The 19,263-nt window shown below is 52.4% G+C and overlaps 1 protein-coding gene across 1 annotated transcript in view; it reads right to left on the reverse strand.

The window, feature by feature from the left end:
- The window catches only part of LOC122372270, a 34,818-nt gene extending 24,198 nt beyond the window's left edge, over nucleotides 1-10,620 (reverse strand). The window contains exons 1-5 of the mRNA XM_043349249.1: nucleotides 10,327-10,620; nucleotides 3,885-4,023; nucleotides 3,381-3,565; nucleotides 999-1,134; nucleotides 406-578 (exon numbers count right to left, since the gene is read on the reverse strand). Coding sequence (XP_043205184.1) covers nucleotides 406-578; nucleotides 999-1,134; nucleotides 3,381-3,565; nucleotides 3,885-4,023; nucleotides 10,327-10,399 — 706 coding nt within the window. The 5' untranslated portion in view covers nucleotides 10,400-10,620. The remainder of the gene's footprint in view (nucleotides 1-405; nucleotides 579-998; nucleotides 1,135-3,380; nucleotides 3,566-3,884; nucleotides 4,024-10,326) is intronic.
- Nucleotides 10,621-19,263: the final 8,643 nt, after the last annotated feature.

The raw sequence follows: 19,263 nt of genomic DNA on the forward strand, positions 1-19,263 counted from the left end.
CTTACCGGCAGTGGGGGCTCTGAGCTCCATACAGTGGGGCTTTTCAAACAGACTTTGCGCCGCCACTCTATAACGCAGTACACAGGCCGCACTGTCGGCTGGGATATGGCTGATGATGATGGGAGGCAATCTGGAGCGCCAAATAGACGGCTGCTGCGAGCACGTGCGTCGAAAGCCAGCACAGCCAGAGATGTTGAGCACAGAAGTGTTGTTGTTGGGTCGATCTAATGCTTTCAACATCACACTTGTTCAGCAGAGTATCTCTTCTAGCGGCTCCGCTCCCCAAACAGGCTACTTCGACCACACAAGTCCAAAAAAGCTTAAAAAAATCCAGCCCCGCAGGACCTAGCATAAACCTCATCCCCCGTCTCATCACCAGCCTGCCCGCCCTAGCCCCGTTCTTACCGTCCCTGCCTCCGGAGCCACCGGAGCCACCGGAGCCGGAGCCGCCGTAGTAGCCACACTCGGGCGTCTTCTCGCGCTCGTAAGTGTCAAACAGTGTGGCCGACTCGAGCGAGGTCTCCCAGTCCTCCTCAGCGGAGAGCTCGCAGTTGATCTCGTTCGTGTCGTACTCCGTCCTGAAGAGGAGAGATTGGGGTCACCTCAGGTCAGGGTTTGAATTGGACGTCCCTGACTGCGGTGGATTGGGATGGGATAGCAAGCGGGTACCAGTGAATGTTCGTGCATATTTGACACAGATCGCGTTACAAAGGGCTTTGTAACGCGTCGTGTATGGATCCATTCATATTACAGCACATTGATGACAGCGAAGCATCGAAGTCGTGAAAGCTGTAACACGAAATCGTGATTCCGAGTTATATAAGACCTACACCAATCTCCCACGTTTCAACGGTATGTTGGGAGGAAACAAATGGCAGAATCAGAACAATCACGATCGAATTGCACGCTGCCCATCATGCACGTTCCCACGCCACACAACAGCCACAATCATTCGGTCTCAGCCGGAGACTCGTGAATGTCAAGTACGAGAACATTACTTGTATGAGAAGACGGTGCAGAAGAAGTCTGCGTCTAGGCAGCTCTGCTGACACCGGCTGAGGGAGCTGGAACGGAGCGAGTAGCGGACGGAGCCGGTGGGCAGGCGCCGGCCGGTGATCACGCGACGGAAACAGTCTGTCGGAGGAGGGGGGGGAGGGGCATTGGCCAGCGGGGAGAGGTTACTGGTCAACGGAATGGTCCTCCTCCCGCTAACACTGGTACTCCCCTAAACTCCCCAGCACTGGTTAGCGAGGAGGGAAGGGTACACTCGGGGGCAGATTGATGTTCCACAACTCTTTATCCACCGGGTTCCTATGGCTCAGCATTGGCAGCAGCCGCCTGGTACCGGTAGACTGTGCCGCTTCACTTACATGTCAAGCGGCACAGCCTACCCACACCGTATGCCACCGGTCTGGGTCGGTGGCTGGAAGGCGATGTGGGCCGCCTGTGACGTCAGCGCAGCGGTGAAGGCCGAGCCCGGAGGCATGGCTCGGGTCGGCGCGGCGCGGCGGCTGGCGAGGGCTGGGGAGTGAGGTGGGGTGGGAGCACGGACCATCGCGCGGCTGAGCGAGTGTAGTTAACTTTCGCGTCTCAAGGCGCCAATTATTCTACCTAACAATTGTGCTAAAGCAGTTGTTAAAATGTTCTATCCCCAAGACAGCGCCTATCATCATACTTGCCATGCACATTACGACACACTTAAACGTGACATTGGGACAGCCGATAGAATTTATATCACACGTGCATCGAGTTGCGGAGCTACATTGTTTTTAACAGATATGTATTAAGGCCTTGATTGAGCTCATTGGTGTCTATTATTTCGCACAGCAATCGTCCAGAGACGTGGGAACTGGGGTTTTTGGATAGCGCGGCGTCCCAACTTTAAGCAACTCTTATGTTCCTCTAATGTGTGGTCGCAGCCACCAATAGCAAACCGTTCCATCTAGGAACAAATAAGTAGCGCACCTGGGACGGTTCGAACCGGGTTTCTCCAACCGGTCACCCCACGACGCTAGCGTGTATCCACCGAGCTGCCGAAACCAGCGACCACCCGCCGCGGTCAAAGGCGATCAAATGTCACAATACTGTCATTGGCGGTCAGCGGGTGAATGTAATTTTGTTTTGTGCGGACGAGGACCATTCTCGGTAGTTCAGTGGATGAACGCTCGTGTCGTGAATTGGCCGGTGGGAGAAGCCCGGTTCGAACCCCCCTGAGGGGCCGACTTTTTGGCTCCTAGTTGGAACGGTTTGCTATTGGAGGCTGCGACCACATATTAGAGCAACAGTAATAATCGCTTTAAATTGGAGCGTTGGCTGCGGCACTACTCATAACCCCAAGTTCCCACGTCTCTGGACGATTGCCGTGCGAAACAATAGACACCAATCTGCTCAATCAAGGCCTTAATACTAATATGTTATACAAAATATAGCTCCGCACCTCGATGCACGAGTGACATAAGTTCTATCGGCTGTCCCATTGCCACGCTTAAGTGTGTCGTAATGTGCATTGCAAGTATGATAGGCGCTGTCTTGGGGATAGGACATTTTAACAACTACTTTAGCACAATTGTTAGGTAGAATAATTGGCGCCTTGAGATGCGAAAGTTAACTACACTCGCTCAGCCACGCGATGTCCGTGCTCCCAGCCCACCTCACTCCCCAGTCCTCGCCAGTCGCCGCGCCGCGCCGACCCGAGCCATGCCTCCGGGCTCGGCCCTCACCGCTGCGCTGACGTCACAGGCGGCCCACATCGCCTTCCAGCCACCGACCCAGACCGGTGGCATACGGTGTGGGTAGGCTGTGCCGCTTGACATGTAAGTGAAGCGGCACAGTCTACCGGTACCAGGCGGCTGCTGCCAATGCTGAGCCATAGGAACCCGGTGGATAAAGAGTTGTGGAACATCAATCTGCCCCCGAGTGTACCAACTGGTCACTGGTCAGCCAATGACAGTACAGAAGAACCACGTGGCAATGGACATTAAAAATGAACGGCGGCTGGTCCGTCCGTGGAACAGGCCAGACCGGTTCGATAATTGTGTCGGCGCTTCCAAGAGAGTTGCCGGTCTCTCACGAGAATAAATCTGGGACGGCAAGAACACTTGAACGATGCAGGATCTGGAAAGCTTTCACTGTCAGGTTGACAGTGTAAACTTTAACTGCAACAAAGTTTGTGAGGGTAGCAATAATGTATGGAGCTGCTCATTATATGCTGCATATTTGCACATTAGAAACAAAATATCGCGATTAATTTCCAACAACCGACTCGTTTTCTCCACTCTAAGCGCTTGATTTCGAATATCAGGTAACCAATAATTGCTTCGTATTCCTTCATGTTACTCTTACAGCCCATACCTTCCCCCCCATTGCCACCCGTCACCCACCCCTGCTCTCGACGGCCGAGTTGCCGGAGCTGCCGGGCAGCGTGGTGCGGCAGGCGGCGCTCTGTACCGGCTCGAACGTCTGATAGTCGGCGTCCACCGTCAGCATCCGCTCGATGCCGTTCACGGGGGTGGTGGTCAGCTCGCAGTTTAGGTCCACGGACACGCCGTTCACCACCGTGTCCGGCCTGGAGCGGGACAGGGCAGAGGCGCAGGTCAGAGCAGTAGAGCCACAGGTCAAGGCACAACGTAGGTATAGCGTGGTAAATCCATACAGATCGCAGGATGACTCCTGGCTACAAGATATGCAAAGCACTGCAAATAAAAGATGGCCTAAGACGGAGCTGGACGCTTATTAGACCGAAACACAGAACTCAGAAGTCAGGACACTTCTGGTCTTATCTGGGACTGCTCCGCACAATACCGGTCTCGGGAGTCGGATTACTCCCTGTTTCACTCTAAACTCCCTACCTCACACCTCACACTCCACGCTCCGTCCATACTCACTGTCGGTAGCTGAAGGCGCGGCAGGTCGTCTCCGACCTCAGACACTTGTCGGCACACTCGTCCAGCGTGGTCTCACTGTAACGCCGCGAGATAAACTGGACTCCCAGCCGCCGGCCGGACGCCAGCGGACGGTAACAGTCTGCGGGCGGCAGGGGAGACGGTTAGTGACGGGGAGGTAGAGAAACCAGAAGTAAGCGAATGGTCACAATCTGGGAAAGCAAAAATGGGTACGAGAAGTAAAAAGGTGGCTGGGAAAATAAGGGAGATCAGTGACAGGGTCGCTCGATACCAGGAGTCGGCAGTAACGCTCTAGCCTAGATGTAGCGGCCTATTGTGTTGCAGAAGACAGGGTTGCACTCTCGAAAAGGAAGTGGGACAAGAACAAGTCGAAAGCAAGCTTTGGCAGTGGTGTGTCGGTTGAGTTATTTTGTAGTTCAATGGGTCAGCGATGTAGGTTCTATTTTGATATTCCGACACGGTTTGAGGCCGATTCGCCCTGCGTGTCCGTTTCTCGTCCTGTCATCACAGAAAGTCGATCCATTCACTCCAACTAGCCGAATCTCAATAAATCAATCCGCCGTCCCTGTTACGAGCCCACTGCAGTGACGGCGCCCACTCTGTTGTCGCTGATGACTGATGACGCACGTCACTCCTGTGTGACGTCAGCTGACCGACGCGCGCGCGTGGCGCGTGCCGGCGCGGTGTCGCCACCGACACGGTGTTACGGACCGCTCGCCGGGCTCACACATAGGCGTGACGCTGTAATTGGACTGATTGCGGGGAAACTGACTGCGTGCGGTATTACTCCCGAGTGGGGCGACGCAGGGTGGGCACTCAGCAGGGTGACAGGCGCCCCGAGGCGGCCACTGAGGGCGAGTAGGGTGACAGGGTGAGCCATGAAGCCGAACGAGCTGTGAGGGTGGCACCTGCGCCCCTGCGAGAGCCCAGCGCCCGCCCTGGAACTGCTCAGCCTCGGTGGGACGCTATGGGGACGACGGCTGCCCCGAGCGACAGGAGGGCTGCTCTGGTCCGCTGTAGACGATACCCAGGGGGAATGCAGCTGGTATGCGTGGCCTAAAACCGCAGTAATGACAAATGAAAGCTGGGCAATGGCCGAGGGGCAGCAACCACTGACACTGGGCAAAGACGCTGCCGCTGGAGCAATACATTTGCTCTTATCGGCGTAAGGGAAAGGAAGTGACTTCCTTAGCTATAAAACTTAAGCACATCCTTCCTACAGAAATATGTATAACCGCTGCCAGTTGACGCTGTAACCGTACACTCCGACTCACGGCATATCCTTAGCCAGTTGTGATGATCACAGCAGACTGGCGGTGCAGCAGCTAAAACCATCCGCTCCGATCCGGCGGTGAGCTCACCAATGCTGAGCTCTCCGCCGCCCAAAACTCTCCACCGCCGCGCTACGAGCCGCCCTGAGTTCTGACGATAGCAGTGATACGGTCTATTTGGAGCGTACGCCGTGAACTTCGTGGTAAAAAAGTTAAATAGACTTGCAGTAAAGCACAAGTTGAAAATTTGTAGGCTATCTCTAATGTCTATCAATTATCATGGTGCTTTGAACCAAGCAGCAGATCGTCGCAACTGAGCAGTGAGCAAGATGTTGTTGAGAGCATGATACAGTTCGAGTGATAGTGATGCAGACATTGTTACACGACCAGTTTTATTGTGATCGTATTTTAATTGGAGCTGTCAGTTCGAAGCCGTCATGCTTTCCAGTCACACACAGACGGAACAATTTTCTGTCGTAAAGCTGTTTTGTGCTGCGTAGCTACGTAACGCGCTTCTTGTTCAGGCGCCAGGGCCGCCACCCATCCGCGGCCCGCCTTTCAAGGCGAGACGGTCTCGCACAATGAAACCACAGCGCAGCTTCTACCACACAGCGCGGCGACGGGCATTTTACAGCGGCCGGCCACGAAATTCGCGCTGTGAAAGTGACGCGTCTCGGGCGCGTGCCGTCGACGCCGGCACCCTCGGTGTGACAGCCCGAGCGAACTGAGGCATCCGGCGGCCGGAGAAACCATTTGATTCGGACTGCGCGTCGGCTCGGATTTTACGGCACCGTGATATGCCCTGGTACGGCACGGACCTCGAAATCGCAGACACCGGCGCGCACTGAACAATAACATTCGTACGTCGGCACATTTGGTGTGTGGACCCAAAACAATCTCCATTGTAAGGTCGTGATGCAACGTTTAGTCGAGGGACGAGGCAACACGCATCTTCCGGCATATCTGCAGCGATAATGAAAGGAAGTAAAGAAGACAAGTTTATTAGAAGTGACAAATGTCAAATGTAGGTTTTTGGGGGGAGAGTAAAAGAGATGGAAAGGACATTGCCAGCCAACAAGCCTTGGAGCAATCACATCCGGAAAAAAATTAAGTCTTTGAAGGCATAGAAAATATGCATTCTGTACAAGCCAAAAGCTTTGACTTTGGTTTCGCAGTAGCGCTATTCAACTATCTTGCCAGGTAATTCTGTGGGCATTTTAAGTGTCGTAACGTCATGGACTTCAACCCTTGCTCGGCACTTTTACACCAAAACGGCTCGTCATAAAGCAGTATCACATGACCACACGGTGGGGCAATTGACGCTGGTTACGTGCGCTGCGTAGTATCATGCATTCGCAAATTAGCATGCTGGGGCTAATTGCCAGTTTCTCTTGCCACCCAATTCAGCTTCAGGTTTAGCTCACAATGCCATAATACCGATGGTAATTGGCAGCTTCAGTGGGCTCTCCCAGTCCTCGCGTAAAGCGTTTCATCCGCCCAATAATCTCCGGGCGCTCTTGCTCCCTTGCTTCCCTTTTGTTTCTCTACTCCCTTGCACCCGCTTCGCTTTGCTCGGGTTGCCTTGTCTCCATTTCGTCGGGGAATCGGGATACACTCCGTCGGGATGGCTCCCCGTCTTCTGTCTCCCGTCCCGAACGCGGCTCGCCAGCCCAGCTGCCTCACGGCGCCTGGACATGGAACCGGCCGTGAACTCACGCGAGCACCGCCGGCCGTGAACTCACGGAGCAGCGGCGTGAACTCGCAGAGCCGTGACCGCCCGTTCGCTGCTGTTTCCGCCGGCACCGACACCACCAGCGACGCTGCCTGCCGTCTCCGCTCAGTCGGAGAGCGAACGGGCACAGCCTGCGCTGCAGTATCGTGGCAGAACCGCCGACACTGCGGTACTTCGGAGCAAGCTACAAACTTGGGGACCGGACCATGCCTGCAGCAGGGAGATGATACGGCAAATGGCCACGAACCCGGATGGGAATGAGAAACGATAGCATCTATGATAGCTACATTCGTGTGCAATGGAGAAATGCTTTCAATTTAGACGTAAAAATAATCAGTACAATTCAGGAATAATGAGCCCGTCCAAAGTAAAAAGGTAGAAGGGCCAAGGCCTCAGTATTCCTTAGCATTTTAAATGGCGGATAATTGTTTTCAATTCTGCCACGCATTCCACAGCGGCCGGAAGTTGTCTTCGGGTCGCTGCCTCCACCACCCACAATTCCAGAACAATCTGAGCTGCTCCCTCATTGTCCTTCGTCGCAAGGTTTATGGCACGTGATTGGGCGACTCTCAGTCCTGCCCAATATCCTTTTACTGCTCCGTTCACGCACCACGTCTCCCCGCAAAGGCCACTCGGCCTTTTATTCACTCGGACGTGTCATTGCCCAGTTGTTGACGTTTCCAGCCAGTCCACAAAACCACTGAAAGCCGACCCGGGGTCCTTGGCGCGTTTCCGAATGGACAAGTCATCATCAGACAGCACGTGCCGGATATTGTGACTGGCCGCTGCGGCCGGGAGCTCAATTGACTCGTGGCCGTCGCTGCGTCACGGCGAGCTGCGGCGGCCGGCCCGGTGACGGGCGTGACGCGACACTCGCACGGACCGCCGTCACGCCCGCTCTCTGGCTGATGCAGCCAAGGACGGCTCTCCGGACACACGGGAGGGGTCGGCGACTGGCGGCGGACGATCGGCAGCGCCGCAGGAACGACTACGAGATGGCTGATCGAGGGCGTCACTCGCGCCTTGCCTTTACCGATATAGAAATATCAGTGGTCCGGTTAGAAACATCCCGAAGGATTAATGTTGACGCCAACATTCTAGCACAATTAGAAAAAGAGTGATGTCATGGTGACTTTGTTTACCTTGTAAGCTATAGCGAGGAAAGGTCCAACCGAACAAATGGCTGTCCGGTGATGGCAACCAGTGCGGGCAAGACGGAAGCCTAGCTGAAAGAAACTTGGCAACTTGTTTGTCCGTTGTGCCGATATTTTAAGATGGGACAAAAATTATTTTTGTTAATATCCATGTCTCCATTTGGGGATATGTACCTAAGCTTAGTCTCGAAAGTCAGAGAAACCCGAACTACTAGTAATAATTGATGTGTTGGACATTTCATGCATTGCATTCATTCTTCATCGCCTGACCCATGATGCAAAGAAACGCATTACAACCAGTATAACGCCTTTTGGGGCGACTAACGGAGCGAGCGAGAGGGTGGGCCTTGCACGTGCGAAATTGCGAGGGTATACCTCCAATTGACTTGTGCACGGCACCCTACTAACCGGTCTCTAGCGATGTGCCAAATTTGAGCACAATCGGCCCAGCCGTTCTCGAGATCTGGAAGCGACACCCTGCACGTGCGCACGTGCGAAATGGGTCCCAACTGACTTTTGCACGGCACCCTACTAACCGGTCCCTGTGTACCAAATTTGAGCGCAATCAGTCGAGCCGTTCTCGAGATCTGGAAACGACCCCTGTACATACGTGCGCACGTGCAGCAGCACCCCAACTCTGGCACGTGGATATGCAGTGCCGAGTGAGTGCCTATCTATGTACATGTCAACTTTCAGCGCAATCGACCGAGTAGTTACCGAGATATTGCAACTATTACAAAACTGACACCTCTTCGTTTTGCACGTGGCACGTGCATAAGGGGTCACCCACATGCATCGGGAATAGTCCAATACTTGGTAGAAGGAATGAAGCTACCCTACAAAAATTACCGTATGTAAACCGGTCAAGTGGTTCCTGAGATATAAGCCTCGCAAAAGCGTCCGCGCGGCCGGCCGCTCATACTCAGAAATTTCCGTTAATCTAAGGAAAGACTCCGCTCGCTTCGCTCGCTCCGTAATGAAGCATGCAAAACTGAATGCAACAACATAAATGGGTGGTAGGCTGACAAGGAGAAGAGACAGACATAATTAGAAACTAGGGAAAAGGGAACGAATGAGAGCAAGAACATCAGAAGTAGCGATATGTCACGTAAAGTACTGTATGAAGTGAAAAGTATGAAGAAGAATAACGTAATATACTCCAATGTATGCACAGTCAGCATGCACAACAATCCGTTGAACATATGGCTGCAGAATCCGCCACTAGCGGTCTGGGACTCGGTCACGAGTGAATACTGTTTATTGCCGAAGTGCCCAGCTGCTAGGCACTTTGTTACGGTCCAGCTAAACGGAGCATCGCGAGAAGTGAAGCGGAAACGACTAGGCACTGGTCTCTAGTGGGATCGTGGCATGGGGAGGCACAGGACCAGGTGCCCATGGCAGGACGACTTATTTATTGTACATGCGTCTGTGGAACGGTCGGTTGGTGACATCGAAAACTCCACTCATCCATAAGCTAGCGGCTCTCCATCCGTCACAGGCTAGCTAGCCCTTGTTTGGAAATATCCTCATCCACAGCGGAGACTGTTCGGCAACACAAGAAGATAACTGCGATATAGCTGGATTATCAGCTCGGCAGTTCAACGGAGTTTCAGTGACATAGCTATGACAAAAAGTGACCTCCGAATGAATTAGTGGTGTTGGGGTACAAGTGGGTTTGGTCTGAGAAATAAAATAAAGTTTTTGAATGGAACGCATATGGGAATAATCCAGCGCATCATACATAATTGTACCGCGGACTTTTACTTACAAATCCCAGTCAAGATCGATGCTCTAGCGTAAGATTGAAAGGTCTTACGACAGAGTTCGGTAGACAGCTTTTATGTTTGGTACAACTGATGGTATTAAATAAACATTAATAAACATTTGGAAATAAAGGTCAAGATAAAAAGGCATGCGGTTCTTTGTAAATTCTTATTGGTAAAACGTAAAACCCTAAAAGCTCTTATCAATGCAAAACAAAAATATGATCATTAGAATTTTCTGATATCATTTTTTATACTTACCGTGAAATTTTAACAGATAAACCAGGCTGTTGAAATGCCCGTATCGCGATGCAGAGAAGATTCCAGTGAATTGATCGAAGGTGGTCAGAAAAGTGACAAACACATGCAATATGCATACCGACTTTCGGAAGCAGTGTCATGGTGGGCTCACTCTACTCTATCTCACTCATCAGAATGAGGAAATAACTGTCTCCATTGTGCAGTGCGGCCTCCGCGGTACGCTGCCGGGGGGCGGCCACTCACCTCTGTCTGCCGCCGTCTGCAGTATCGCGCTCATGACCATCAGCGTCCCGGCTACCATCGCGCCGGCCACCATGGTCCCGGCGGGGCCTCGTCAGCGCGGCCGGCCGATCCTCTCACAGACACTGGGCACGGACGGGTTGTGCCCGCGCGCTCCTCTCAGCGCGCTCTCCGCGCTCAGTCTGCGGCCGCACCACTCGGAGACCGCTGACCGGTCAGGTTAGTTGGCGGACCGTCCGCGGCGGCTGTCCGGTTCTCCAACAGCCGTGCGCGCGGCGTGCGGCGGATGACGCGACTGGCGGGCGGCGGCGCACGCGGCCGGCGTCACGCCGCGCTCCGTCACGGGTCGTCACGTCGTCACACGTCAGGTCGTGTCACACCGGGCGGCTCCGGCAGCGGACGCCGCGCGGAAGGACGCGGAATTTCCGCACACCCGGCGCCCCGCCGGGCCGGGCGTTGTGCGAGATTTTCCACGGGGAATTCGGAGGAGATGAGGTTCTCCACGGACTCCACGATAGGTCAGAGACCCGGGCACAGCAGGGTTCCCATGAAGTCGATACGCTGCCACATACTGAAAAAGGAAAGGAAAAGAAAGCGTGTCAAGAAACGAACAGCTTTTGATATCGCGACATGATACGGTGGGGTGAGTCGTGCTTCAGAGTTCAGGGGTCGGTGAAACGATGAGCTGACAGTGCGCTGACAACGGACAGTGTGAGTGAGTGCGATCCTGCTTTCAAAAGGAGCCAATTTCCAGTTTGAGGAAAAACTTTGGAAGCGGACGGTTACAGATAGCGAGAGAACGCACTAGATAACCAGAGGATTCATTCTTAGGACTACATTTGCCCAAATACCACCAATATGTAAGATTAAACGGGCACGACCGATCAAATGGGCTCGGTAAAGACAATAGCACTGACAAAGTGCTACTTACCTAGCACTACTAACACGAACATTGTACTTCGACCGATTAAATGGACGCACAAAAACAATTTATATCGCAGCCAGTAAACATGACACCTTGCGGCAGGTTAACGGGCACATCAGAGTCCGGTAAACGGGCACATTATGGCTGATAAAGTGGCCACAAAACGGTTCAGTTTTACGCTACATCGATTGGGGAAAGGCCATTACTAAGAGCTGTTACAAATCATCTCATTTTCGGGTTTAACGGACGTCCTTTATAAGTTTAATATCGTAAACCCCGCTCAGTGCATCCAGCGTTACTATACGGAAGTAACGTCCTTATTCCACGGCGACTCCACTACCATTTTGATTGTCCCGTAATTAGGCACTCCAGCACAGTGTCCCCAATTTGATCCGGTCACTCACTTCGATCGGACATCGACCTCTCGTGTTGAATATTCACGCTCGATTTCCATCCTCAGAGTTGGTCCATACGCATCCCTCAAACACCGGCAGCTGGCCGTGGGCGGTTTCCCGGACACGTCGGATCAGTGCTGTCGCGGGGTGGGGCCGAGTCCACAGGTGGAGGCGGAGCAGTGGGGACCCTCGGCCCGGCCGGCCCGGCCGGGTCAGAGCCGGGCCGGGCCGGGACGCCGCCGGCCGCGCCCCGCGCCTCCCCGCCCGGCCCGTTTGACGCCGCTTCCGGACGGCGCCGCCGCCCGCGGCAGGACGGCAATTAGAGCCGCTGTTCCGGTTTTGGGGCGGCACGCGCCGGGATCGCATTCAGACGCGGTGCCGCTTCACTGCCGACCGACGCCGCTCCGCTTACATTGGGTGGGGACGCGTGTCACGGGCGTGGGACCCCCCCCCCCCGCCGACCGATGACCCATCCACGGCTCGGCCCAGTTCGGTCCGCGAACAATACAGGTGGGGCATTCCACGATAGATCGTACCACTTTTTTTTCCAATTTGACACCCTCATCTCTCGGAATTTGACGAGAATTGGTCTCAGGGGTAATCAGGGGCTCTGAATCCACCTGTAACAATTTCAGGCTTATCAGATAAGTATTTTTTGAGTTATGGTGTATAACATTTTTTGGATCTTGCTTTGCAGCGCTAAGTTTGGCGGGCTGTAACTCTTAAGACGGATTATTCAAATGCCAAATGTTATATAACATTGAACTTGCAATGAAACAGAGATTAATATGTATTTTTGAAATTTCGATAAATACGCTATTTTTGATATACCTATGACATATCGAGTTTTCTTTCATTTGTATTTTTTTTTGGACTTTGGGACCAAATTTTTTTGAATTTTTATTTCTTTAAAAAAATATTTGGCTCATTGTTAAGAAGTATGCAAAAAATTAGGAAGGTGTTCTTTCTATAAATGTATTTATTTTACGTCACGATAACGGTTTCGAATAGTGATTTCGGGAGGGGAGCTTACAAATGGCGTGGTAAAGCTGCCTAGTGACATCACGGGTTACTGAAATTTCAATTCAAGTCTGAGTCATCTGAAAAAAAGTGAAAGGAGGGTTCATTCAACCCTCTTTCCTATAAGCGCGAGGGTGAAAAAGGCTGTTTGGTTCTGACATTGTTTTGGACGCCAATGACCATAGCTGTCCGAGATGAAAGTTACAGGACGCATACATGGTGTCCTCCAGAGGTCTCACAACTTGTATATCTGGGAATTTTTCAACAGTGGCGGCGGAAGGTAATTTTGGATGGGGGTGCAAAGTTTTCTCAAGGGGCCCCTCTGGAAGTTTTGGGCCCCCCCCCCTTCTTTTTTTTTGGGTGATTATTATTGATTTATGAAAAACGAAGATTTTGAAAAACTATCCCCATACACACAAGTTCTGTAAAAGGTTTTAAATTGCAGTGTACAGCCCACCGCTAAAGTAATGTGTGGTTTTACCAATCTCAACGGATGGCTTTGACCGACGATTTTTAAATGCGGACTGATTGAAAAGAAGACGTCGATAGATAAAGCTGTAGCTGCAAGGGTGAAGATACATGTAAGCTACATTTAAAGTCTCGTTGCAGTCTGGCTAATCGTTCCTAGGCTTCAGAAGCAGAACATACCCATGACTGAAACCACACATTACTTCTGCTGTGGACTGTATAGTCTCTCTTGAAAGTATCGCGACTCTGAGGGAAGGCGCCACCTGTCCCAGCCGCGGTTGAGCGGAAAGGTTTGAGAGCCGCTGGTAGCACTGACCGAGTCTAACACGCGGAGGCAGCCGGCGCGGCGGGGCGAGGGGAGTGGTTGCGGATTGCGGAGGGATAGGGGGAGGTGGCAGTCGCCATCCGGTAACTTGTGGTGGCAGCTAAGCATATGGTCAACGGAAGCCACCCTACTTGCAGAGGATTTGTTGAGATTTGTTTCATTGCAAAGTTAGCAATTTGACTCGTCATCGGCACGACTGTCACATTTTTTTGTGAGGGGGTAAAATCCGGACCCAAAAAATCATCAGTTGCACCCGCTAACAGAATGCATCCGTGCTTGCACATGCACTCGTAAGCGGTTTCAAAAACAAGAATTATCTCTCTAGCCAGTTCGCCAATTCGCTGTCTAGCCATTTAGTCCTGTATTTGAAGTTCTCTCTTTTTAGTGAGCCGGTTAGTGAACGGCGACAAAAAAAGAAAAGAAATGCTGTTCAGCCATGTTCTTTTTAAAACTTATTTGATGCCAGGCTTCCCTCCCCCCGCATGACCTGTTTACGTCATTCAGAAGGCTTCATCACATTTAGGGTTATGACGGAACTTCGCTTCGTTGTGATTTTACGCGTCACGCACACTGAGTGATTGGCGCCCAGTAAGGCACACCAATGAGCGCCCGGCTGGTGAGCCCAAGAGGCACCGGTATCCGCCTGGAGCGGTGGACGGGGTCAAAAGAGAGCGATACGAGCATGACCTTTGGCCGGCCTCCGACTGTTTTGACCCAGTTGTCAGCCGCTGGGGCCTGCGTCATATAGCAGTTTTCCTTCTACCGCTGGCGTGAAATCGTGTTACAGCGTACTTTTTATGATACAGGCCATGACCTACCTACTGGGGTCCTCAAATTGGATGGAATAGTTCGCTGAGCCGCCGCATCCCAGGACGCGATACTTTCAAGAGAGACTATACATACCTATCTCAAATAATGAAAGCATAAAGAAGCAAATGCAGCTAGTTTTTTATCGGCTAATTTTTTAGTCTAGCCACCACCCGCAGCGTCTCAAACCACTTTTCTGGATCCGCAGTGGACCATTGAGGGCCCTACGAGACCGTTCCAAGAAGACCGTGTTTAGAAGCCCCTTGGAAACCGACCACATAGAGACTCCTCCAGAGACCTACATGACTCCCCAGACTGAATGAGCCCTCCGATCAGGGTCGGTCCCTTGAAAGTTGCTGAAAGGTTTCAGAAGGCAGTATAGGCTCGAAAGTCTTTTGAGGGCTCTCAGAAACCGGCATCGGACCCCAAAAAAAGCCTGTATGGAGGCCCTCCAAAGCCGGGATGGAGGCCACAGGAGCCGATGTTTAGCCTAAGGAGCCGGTATGGAGGACTGAATAGAGGAAAGGGGTCTCAGTGGGGGGGGGGGGCCTTCAGAGGCAAGCGTTTGAGCCCCAAAAGTATGTGTGGGGTCTTAGAGGCAGGTAGACCCCTGGGATATGCACGGGGTCCCAAGAGCTCGCGTGTGAGCCCAAATATTCGGCTGGTGGCTACTAGAACCAGCATGGGGATTCTTAGGACTTAGAAGCCGCTTAGTCCCACATTTCATGGGTCATGAGTCCCCAAGAGTCGCTGTAGGTGCCATAAAAGCCGGTGTAGGGCCCATGGCCCCATAAGTTCCGACATTGAGAGACTCAGAGGCCAGCGACGGGGCACCAAGAGCAGATTAAGTGCCGCAACAAGCCGGCATGGGGCCTGAGAATCAGTGTGGAATTCGAGGAGCCTGCGTGAGCTCTCGGAGTCCGGAGACCTTCTTATTTCGTAAGGTCCACAAAGGTCGTTGGGTCCTCTGAATCTGAACTCTGCGGGGCCCTCGGAGGCCAGCATGTCTCCTGGCACCTGCCTGCGTTGAGGTGAGACCCTCCGAGGCCATCGTAGGGTTCTTCAGAGGCCAGTGTTGGCCCTTGAAGCCTTCGTCAGGCCCTAGAAGCCGTCAAGAGGGCCCTCAGAGGTCAGCATGGCCCCTGGAGCCTGCCTGCGTCGAGGCCCTCAGAGGCTGTCGTGGAACCCTCAGACGCCAGCGTGGGCCTTTGGAGCTTGCGTTGGGTCTTAGAGACCATTGTGAGGGCCCAGAGAGGTCGTCGCCAGGGCCCTCAGCCCCTCAGGGACCATCCTTGGGTCCTCAGAAGTTGTTGTGAGGGCCCTTAGAAGCCTTCGAGAGGATCATCAGAGGTCGTCATGAGGGTCCTTGGCCATAGTGAGGGTCTTCGTGGGCCCCCAGATACCTTTGCAGGGCTCTCAGAGGCCTTGGTAAGACCACTAGAGGCCATCGTTAGGACCCTCAATAGACCGTTGCAAGGCCCTCAGATGCCAGCATAGCCCCTGCAGCCTGGTTGTGTTGGGGCCCTCAGAGGCCGTCGCTGGGCCGTCTGAAGCCAAATGGGCCCTCAGACTTGAGTTGGGTCTAAGGCCGTCACGAGGGCTGTCAGAGGCCAGCAGCGGGCCCCTGGAGTCCTGTGGGACCCTCAGCGGTCGTCATGAGGGCCCTTAGTGGTCGTTATAGGGCCCCAGGGGACAGAGGTCGTCGTGAGAGCCCTCAGAGATCGTAAGGGCCCTCAGAGGCCGTCATAGGGCCCTCAGAAGCCGTCATAAGGCCCTCAGAGGCCAGCGTGGCCTCTGGAGTCTCCTTGGGGCCCTAGAGTCTCTGTGGGACCCTCAGCGGTCGTCATGAGGGCCCTTGGTGGCCCTTGTAGGGCCCCAGGGGACAGAGGTCGTCGTGGGAGCCCTCAGAGATCGTCATAAAAGGGCCCTCTGAGGCCGTCGTGGGGGCCCTCAGATGCCGCATGGAGCACCAAACGCGGTTCGGAACACTTCTAGTCGGTGTGGGGGCCCCAAAGACTAGCATGGGGCGCTCCTGACCATAATTGGACATCCCGGATGATTCCACATCAGTGTTCGTTTCTCGATCACTGGTTTTCAGGAGAAAATGTATTGGATTGTGCGACGGGCCCCTTGTACGGATTTTGGGGGTGCAAAAAGATATGTTTGCACCCCCATGTTTTTCGATGGGGGTGCAGCTGCACCCCCTGCACCCCCTATTCCGCCGCCACTGATTTTTCAAGGTTACACGAGGTCAGGTCGGTCACGTGACATCACTGTTATAAATCAATGGGGAAATATAAAAACTGTTATTTTGGCGCCGAGAATGATCTAAAACCATCCCACGTACATGGTATCGTGATTTCATGCACTCCTTGCAAAGTCCAATGCTCTACTTTTGCATTGTTAACCTTGCGTGACGTTATTTATGACGTCACTAGGGTCGTACGAGTTTTTCGTCAATAACTCCCGATCAAATGGAGCTAGAGAGTCGGGAAAGCCACCAATGGACTCGGGAAGACCTTCCGAATCGAATGATATGCCATATGATACCCTTTGCCCAGCTTCGTGACCTGAGGGGCTCTGACCTGACCTTGACCCGAGGTCAACTACTTAAGTTGACCTCACCCTAGCAAAAAGTATACCATTCGATGCACCTGAGCTAGGCGAACACATTGATGCCAAAATCGCGGCTCTGCGGTCATTTTTTTGCGAAGTTATTTACTAAAAACCGAACCCGTAACTTCAGTCACGTGACCTGACCTCAGACGCTACCCGTTAACCTGAGACCTTAAAATCGGGTACCAATCGCTGCGACTTGTAACGGCACACACGCTCGTTTTTTCCGCGAGGCTCTAGCTCTATTAGAAGCGAAACGGCGCGCTGGGGTCGTATCAACCCCTCCGAAACCCATTTTGTTTGCGGGAAAATGAGGAACTTATAGAAAGAACACCTTTCTAATTTTTTGCATGTCGATTTGCAATGACATGAAGATTATTTTGAAAAAATAAAAATGTGAAAAATTTTGGTCCCAAAAGTCATTAGAGGCAAATGAAAAAAGATTAAGGTTTTTGCTCAACAATGAAATTTTTTCTTTGGAATTTTTAAAAAGTAATATTAATTTTTGATTCATTGCAAGCTTAGTGTTGTTTACTTTTTGTTGGTTGCTTAACCTGTTCTTGAATTATAGGCCATCAAACTCACCGTTACATACCGAAGTTAAAAACATGTAATGCAATATAACTCAAAAAGTTTTGATCTGAGAAGTCTGATACTTTGCCAGGCGTCTTTGGGGCCTATGTTTACCCCTAGGACCGATTTTCATTAAAATCTGAGAGATGAGGGTGACGGGCCTGGTACGATCTATCGTGGAATGCCCCAGGTGAGACTGGTGAGAGTGAGTAATGACCTGGTAACGAACGCACCGCCAGCGGACGGACGCAAAGAGATGCGGAGCTTCAGCGGCAGTCGCTTTCTGCCGGTGCAGGTCACCGACTCGAGGAGGTATAAGATCGGGGCACACCGAGGGAGGTGCATATTCCTGTAACGCACACCAGCGACTGTGCCCCAGGTGCCCCACTAGATGTTTGGCACAACGCATAACCACAGCATCGACCAAAGCTGATGATTATATCTCCGCAGGAGCCATTGCAGGAGCCATTTGTTGCCAATTTCATCGCAACGATGCGAGACGGTCGCACATTGTCTTGAACCAGTCTATCAGATCGGGACAATAGATCTCATCGGCGCGGAGCTAAGCGGCACGGGAAAGTGTTTTTGTGTTCCCTTTCACACTATCACAACCGGAGATTAGTGTGCTACAATCAAGATTTCATCTAAGCTCAAGACTGTTAGACGCAGCTGCACGACAGGGCCTGGAAGACTAAAACTACAGTAGAAATGATATGTAGAAATGATATGTTTAAAATTAGCGCCCATTAAGTTTAGAATAACAAGGTTAAAACGACAAGGAAAAACTGAAACCGTCAACGTTCTGCACTGGAGTCTGGCAACAGCATCGAATGTTTCGCTATAAAACCGTTGTCCGTTTATAATGTAGTAAGTTCGTGTCGTACTTGCCAATGTGTAATTATCGTCCGGTACCGCAGTCCCTTCGACGGGAAGAGGACAGACGTCCGGTAGTCTACGGGTTACACTCGAGTGGCTGCTGACTGGCAGAGCGACGCAGGGCCGGCTCAGAACGGCCCCATATGGGCCCCACATGGACTGGGTCATAGGCATAGCGCCCTAGCCCGCCGGAAGGGACGGCAAAGTGATTGGGACACCCATTCACAACACAGCCGAACGGGAATTTAAATGGTAGAGGATCAGAGGCTCTGAATTTTCAGAGAATTCGGCGTTGTAAACTCTGGATAAAGCATTACTACAAACCGCCCTGTGACTTGCGCAGGACGGTCGTGCGAGTCACTGTAAACCGCGTGTCATTCCAAGGGCGCAATTCAGTGGGTTCCTGGCGTGTGGGCCTGGCGTATTCAGTGTGGGCCTGGCGTAAATAAGGAGGATTGCGATTAGATCTCGTAGCTCGGGGTAGATCTCGTAACTTCGCACCTCAAGGTCTCGGAGGGGCCTGCTGGGGTCGTAAATGGTGCGCCGGCGACCGCCTCGGTGCACAATCAAGTCAAACAAATTACAATAATACCACTACAGGGTTTTCAGACGTTATCAGCCAAGATTCAGTAGGTATGACAGTTACAGTAAAGACTATCACGCGAAGGTTCTATTCCCATTTGGTCCGTATGAATAGCGCACAAAGGATATGGCAGAAAACGATCGGGTACAGTGATCTGAAGCAATTCTGAGGCTCGCGGACGATCAGACAGTCGCACTAAAAAACAAAAACAAACAAAAAACACTGAGTTTGTCAGCGTCCGTCCCCCCCCCCCCTCCCCACCTACATTCATTTGCACCGATGACGAGAGCCACCAACCAAGCCGAGCTGCTTTACTCACCGAATTACGAAAGGAAGGTGATCGGGCTGTGGA

This window comes from Amphibalanus amphitrite, unplaced genomic scaffold (assembly GCF_019059575.1).
Source record: "Amphibalanus amphitrite isolate SeventyFive unplaced genomic scaffold, NRLGWU_Aamphi_draft 001338F_arrow, whole genome shotgun sequence".
In the NCBI taxonomy this organism is placed as follows: Eukaryota; Metazoa; Arthropoda; class Thecostraca; order Balanomorpha; family Balanidae; genus Amphibalanus; species Amphibalanus amphitrite.